At 38.4% G+C, this 6,314-nt stretch overlaps 1 protein-coding gene across 1 annotated transcript; it reads left to right on the top strand.

The window, feature by feature from the left end:
• Window positions 1-167: 167 nt before the first annotated feature.
• On the top strand, window positions 168-4,434 carry ostf1 (osteoclast stimulating factor 1; the record flags this gene model as incomplete). Its single annotated transcript, XM_014002627.1, is given in 6 exon segments — window positions 168-288; window positions 2,793-2,839; window positions 3,169-3,219; window positions 4,003-4,066; window positions 4,155-4,208; window positions 4,327-4,434. Coding segments are annotated over 6 exon segments (358 nt in total), but the record flags the coding sequence as incomplete, so codon positions are not given.
• Window positions 4,435-6,314: the final 1,880 nt, after the last annotated feature.

The following is a 6,314-nucleotide window of genomic DNA, read 5'->3' as shown; positions in this document are numbered from 1 at the left end:
ATCTATCTATCTATCTATCTATCTATCTATCTATCTATCTATCTATCTATCTATCTATCTATCTATCTATCTATCTATCTATCTATCTATCTATCATCGCACTGGTCATTTAGAGCTACTATAAACACAGTGCGCATGCGCAAGCTAACATTTCCGCCCAAGTGCACTTCCTCATTAGCGAGGATCGTTTAGTCCAGCTACGRTAAGCCTACCACAGCATTCCCCCCTCCTCATAATATATTAGTGTCTCACAGATGTCGAAGCCCCCTCCTAAACCGGCCAAGCCAGGTGAGTCTGAAAACCTTGTGTTTTTAAAATGAAAACTTTACGTAAAACTTTAGTGCGGCTGTTGGTAATGTTCGTTAACTGGCGAGAGACGATCTTTTCTTTTTCCCTTTTTTTTTTTGCCTGCGAAGTTTTTACAAAACCACAGCGGAACAAAAATAGCCTGACGTTGTGGTTCAGGCCTGTTCCAGTCACGGGTTTGTGGCGAGACTGAACTGGACGTGTTGAGCTGATTTTTGTAGCTCCACTGTCGAGTGACAGACAACAAGCAGTGCAGACACAGCAGGCCTCTGTCACTTCTTTTTTTTTTTTTTTTTTTTTTTTCCCATCAGCCAAACAGAAGATGGCATTCAGGTGAGTTTAGTTCAGGGGTGATGGTGAGGTCAGTGGTTTCAGTCTGATAAACCCTCCTCTCTACTACACCACCAATGTAGTTTGTTTCATAAATGCATTTTATTGTTTAAGAATGGAAACAATAATGTTTGTATTCTTGTGAATTTGTAAGAATTTTAATTCTACAAGAAAGAAAAGAAAAGCATAAAAGAAACAAGAATAGAATTAAATAAAACAAGATTAGAAAAAATATGGATTTGATTAATTTGTTTTACAAGACCGACTCAGAGGCTAAATCAACTAGAGAAATTGCGTTTTCTGTGAAAGTGCGGAGTGCCTTTTATTGAAAAGGCTAAAACTGAGCTTTTAAAGCTAACTGAAGCTTTACACTAAGATAAATGTAGCAAAACTCTAGCTGAAGGCCAGGTGTGACCAGTAGTTATAAGCTTAAAGTAGCAAAAGACCAGCTAAAACTATCAAGACTCGCTAAAAGCAGCATGAGTCTAGCTAAAACCTGCCAACGGCTAGGTAAAATATATTAAGTTGGATTACAAGTAGATTCTCAAACAGTACATAAGATTACATAAAAAGGATTGAGTTTGTTTATTCAGCTTTTAAACGGTTTTATTTACTTTGACAGATGCACTGAGCAAAGCTTCGTTTGTGGCTCACGTGGTCGTGACTGATTTCAGAAGAGTTAATGAGTGCAAATGCAAAATTAAGACCGAACGAGCACCTCGTTTTATATTATGCATTTATAGTGCAGATTTGTTTCATAGAGTTTCCTGTGACATGAATGTACTGTAACACGTAAAAATAATTTTCCTGTTGTGATGATCTGAACAAACCCTTACACACAGGGACACTTGTTATATTTTTGTATTTTATTTTTTGATCATCTTGCGTCACAAGCATTCAGACCAGGCCTGTGAGTGTATTTTTGTGCGCTGACGTCTTCCTTCGACGTCAAGATGTCACAACAAGAAAACGATTTATTTGGTAGGTTGCCACAGCCGTGCTTGTGTCTTGTGCAAGGAATTAGGCCGCGTCAGACGCCGAGCAGGTCTGAAGAGTCCAGTACGGTCGTAGATGTTGTTAAAAGAGACTGGCGCAAAACATGTTGCAGAAATCGCTTTTGCACCAAAGTAAATCAAACAATACAACAAAACCACATCCAGATTTTTACAACGATGATGCACATTTTCAGCTTGTTGTGTGCCTGAGGGTTTAAAAAACCCCACCACGTCTAGTCAGGACAGGCGCTCGTGTTTGAGGCTGCATGACTGGACCTGCAGAGCTGAACGCTTGCTGAGTCGAACAGAGCTGGTGTTGTGCTGCAGCTCTGCCCCCGTATTTGGATGTTTGGGGAGGGGGGGCTTCTTACAGCTAAAAATTTAAATACTTAATAAATATAATCATTTTTGAAAAGGAAAAAAAAAACAGTTGTCCTGCTTTTGAACCTTTTGGATGAGCTTAAAGATTTTTTTATGATACATTTTTGTAAAGCTTTATTTTCCTCAAAGTAAACCCAACAGCTGGTTTCACTGAACACATCAGGCTGCAGAGTGATCTCTGCTGATTTGAAACTCATCATTGACGTAACCAATAAGGGCGGGGCACATTTAAAAAGGAAGTCAGCAGAGGGAACAACTCTTATCTAAAGATAGATGCAAATCCTTAGTTGGCGTTGACTTTATTTACAGAAGTTCAGGATAAGATTTAGTCCAGTTTAAAAAAAAATCATTTGTGTTTTCCTTGTAGTTTATGTAGTAAATTTAGAATTTATGTCATACAACGCAGGACTCTGAGCACCGTCAGGTTCTGATTTGGTCTTTAAGTTAAAAGCTCGTGGTAAAAACCCTCTTCAGAGTTTTGAGAACTCGTTCAGCTGTCAGTTGAGGTCACAGCCACTCTGGCAGCATTCCTGCAGCAGAGCTGAGGTGTTGCGCAATGACAGCTCGGCGTCTTTGTTCTCGCCCCGCCTGTGATCGTATGTATTTTTTTTGCTGCAGAGGAGTCCGACCTGTCTGATTTGTTGTATTTCACCACATTAAAGCAAGCTGCAGAAGTGAAACGTTGTCGTGCGGGCCTGCTGATTCTCGAACACGCATGTTCATCACGTATGAGCTACAAATATTTTATCTGACGAGCCGTGTCTGTTCTGTCCTTACTAGGCCAAGTCAAGGTGTTCAGAGCGTTGTTTACCTTCGACCCCAGAACAGTAAGTGCTTTATCATTTTTAAAAATAATTTTTGGTAACATTTATTTGATCTATTCATTCGTTTTGAGTTTACCATCACTTTAAATGTTTAAAAACTGGGGAAAAAAATGTCGTAACAGTCTCCAACTCAAGACATTGTTAATTTAAGTAATTCAAGATTGTTTGTTCAGATGCACAAATCAGGTGAACCTATTGAAATACCAATAATTATCATATTTAATAAAACTCGTGTTTTTCAATCACTGTTATTTTCTGATGATTTCCTTTTTAGTTGTAAAAATGTGTTCGACAAGCCAAAAGTTAAACTTTAGTAATGTTTTTTTTTTCAGCCAGATGAGTTGTACTTTGAAGAGGGAGATATTTTGTACATCTCAGACACAGTAAGTAAAAAAATTGAATTTATTTGCTGCTCTCCTCCATCAAATCATTGTTTCCACTAGGGCTGCAACGATTAATTGATTATTAAAATAATCGATGACTAATTTAATAATCGATTAATCTTTTTTTTTTTTGTTCTTTACTTTGTTTTTCTCTCCAAACTGCTTTGACACCTTCCACTGCCACATCTGCCTTTCTGTCCTTGACACACATGCACAGTAGTGGTAACTGGGGTMGGCCGTGGACGTCACAAGACATTATACAGACAGGCTCTGGTATCATGGCTACCTGACAACGGAGCTCAAAGTGTGGGATCATTTTAATAAAATGAAAGAGGAACCTGTGTAATATCTGCAGAGCAGAACTTGCCTTCCACAGCAATTATTTTTAGTTAGCATATAGCTAAAATCTAACCATGGTTATACAATAGCAGCTGCATTCTGGCACAATAAGCTCTATGTTTTATATTCAATTAACGTATGATCCGATTAGTCGACAAATCAAAAATAAATCAGTGATTAATCGATTATAAAAATAATCGTTTGTGACAGCTCTAGTTTCCACACTAATTTTGAATCTGCAAATTGTTCCTCTTTCTGGAGAAGCTTGTCTTTTGTCCCTCCCTTTTCTTATGGTGTTACTCATCCATTGTGTCTTCAGTCCAGATAAAATATTCGTCATCTTGATTTCACTTCTGCTTTAGTTTCCTGTTTTGTTTTATTTTTATCTCCATTATTTTCTGTAATTCTTAAGGAAAATGAATTCCTCTTTGCTGCTTTCTCCAGAGTGACACTAATTGGTGGAAGGGGACATGTAGAGGAAGGACGGGACTGATTCCAAGTAACTATGGTGAGTCTAAAATAATGAAGGGTATTAATGCTTTAACGTGCAGTGAGAATGAATTCACACGACTGAATTATGCTTCTTGGCTTTTTAGTGGCCGAGCAAGCTGAATCTATTGACAATCCTATGCATGAAGCAGCCAAACGAGGTATGAATATTAAACATTTCAGGGTTTTTATTTCCTCTTATTGTTTCTCAAACTGTCCCACTGTTTTTGTTTTTGGCAAACCTGTCATGTTATTGCACTTGTTTTTGAAATGAAACAGGCAACATAGACTGGCTAATGGAGTGTGTGTTGAACAACGTTGCGATCAACGGGCTTGATAAGGCGGGAAACACTGCCCTCTACTGGGGATGCCATGGAGGACATAAAGGTAGCTGTAAATATGACACAGAAAAAGTGTACACATCTAAACACCATGTTCAACTAAACTGCTCCGGAGGCCACAGTTAATGCAGGGCAACAGCACAGGGGCCAAACTTCCACCAGTTAATCATTATGTAAATAAAACAATATTACAAAGATCTGTACCTTTTTGAAATAGTTTATTTAGCTGTGTTTAATCATGAATACAACATACATTTCACTTTCATAGTTTTATCTTCAACCGCTTGTAGTTTTAACTGTCTTAGTTCATAAAAAATGTTTTTTTTTACCAGCTTCTAGCCAAGATTCTGACATTTCTGTAGACACCACACATCTATGGCTACGTTCACACTGCAGGCAAATCCGACCCAAATCCAATTTTTTTTTTGACCCATCTGACTCGTATCCAATTTTTTTACGACAGTCTGAACGAGACAAATCAGATTTTTTCAAATCTGACCCAGGCTGTTTCAGTATGTAGTTTTAAATCGGATACCTATCTGATGTTTTCAAAGTGACTGCAGTGTGAACGCTCATGTCACATTCATCTGACTTTTTCATCAGGAGGAGGGGGTGAAGGATCGATAAGACACTAACCTCAAGTCACRCTGTTTAAATCTGCAGCTCCATGTGTTTACAGCTCCAAAACACAAGTCCAGTTGCTTCATCTTTTTACTATTCATTAGTATGATAATAACGATGTCCAGCCTGGGTCGCGGAGAGTATCGATCCTAAAGTTAGATACTCAGTCGATACTTTTTTCCAGCTCGTAGTTTCGTTAAAAAAAAAGCATCCCGGCCAGAGGCAGGTTCAGATATAAACACTGAACTAAAGAAGCATGTCAGATAATTATTTAATCGGCTCTGATTAAACAACAACTTCCGATTCGATGCGCAAAATGTAGCATCCATGCTAGCTCTGTAAACAAACAAGCCGGCTGATGAGACGTCACGTCTTTTACTGCGCATGCGTCACACCAGTGCTGTGGAGCGTTCACACAGGGGTCTGATGCAGGTCACATTTAAAATGTAATGTGAACGTTCACACAAAAAGATCGGATTTTTTCAAAAAATCGGAACTGAGCATTAAGACCTGCAGTGTGAACGTAGCCTTTGTCTAACTAAAACAACTTATAGTAATTAAAGTAGAAAACCTGGGGTTTGGGCTTAAGAGATGAATGAACCAATTGGAGGGCCGGACTTTGGTCACTCGTGGGCTGGATGTTAGGGTTGGGCAATGTTGGCAACAGTTAATTACGATTAATTGTGGTATTTGGCCGATAACGATTAATTTGACTATTAAGAGTGATTTAAATACTTGAGTGATTTTAAATTGTGACCAATTTAAATCACTGGTGGGAAAGATTTGCTCTCCATAAAAATCTGTTCCAAACTGTGTCAAAAGTACAGACTTCAGGCTATGCATCAACTTTTAAATTGTTTTAATAGACCAAGTAAAACCGGAGTTCTGATAAATAAATTACACTTTTGTTTTAAATGTTTGGCAAATTTGAAGCAGAGTTGGACTGACCGAGGAAACCTTCAGTCTGCCTGGTGGCATTAATCGTATTAATAGTCAAGTGCCAAAAAATAATCAATTTAAAGTTTTTCCGACGATTAATTACGATACGATTTTGCCCAACCGGATGTTGCCCGCAGGCCGCCAGTTGAATAGCCCTGGTGTGCATTATTAAACATGGCTGTGTGTATTTTTGACCCCTATGTTGTGGCAGAATTATTTGTCATGGGAAGTTTGAAGAAAAGGAAGTTTGTTTTAGCCCTCTACCTTTTACACAGTACATATCATTAAATATGTTCTTTTTGTGTGTGTGTGTGTGTGTGTGTGTGTGTGTGTGTGTGTGTGTGTGTGTGTGTGTGTGTGTGTGTG

Source organism: Austrofundulus limnaeus, unplaced genomic scaffold (assembly GCF_001266775.1).
Source record: "Austrofundulus limnaeus strain Quisiro unplaced genomic scaffold, Austrofundulus_limnaeus-1.0 Scaffold14, whole genome shotgun sequence".
NCBI classification, from domain to species: Eukaryota; Metazoa; Chordata; class Actinopteri; order Cyprinodontiformes; family Rivulidae; genus Austrofundulus; species Austrofundulus limnaeus.
Note: the sequence above shows the minus strand (reverse complement) of the source record. Positions and strands in the feature narration are given on the sequence as shown.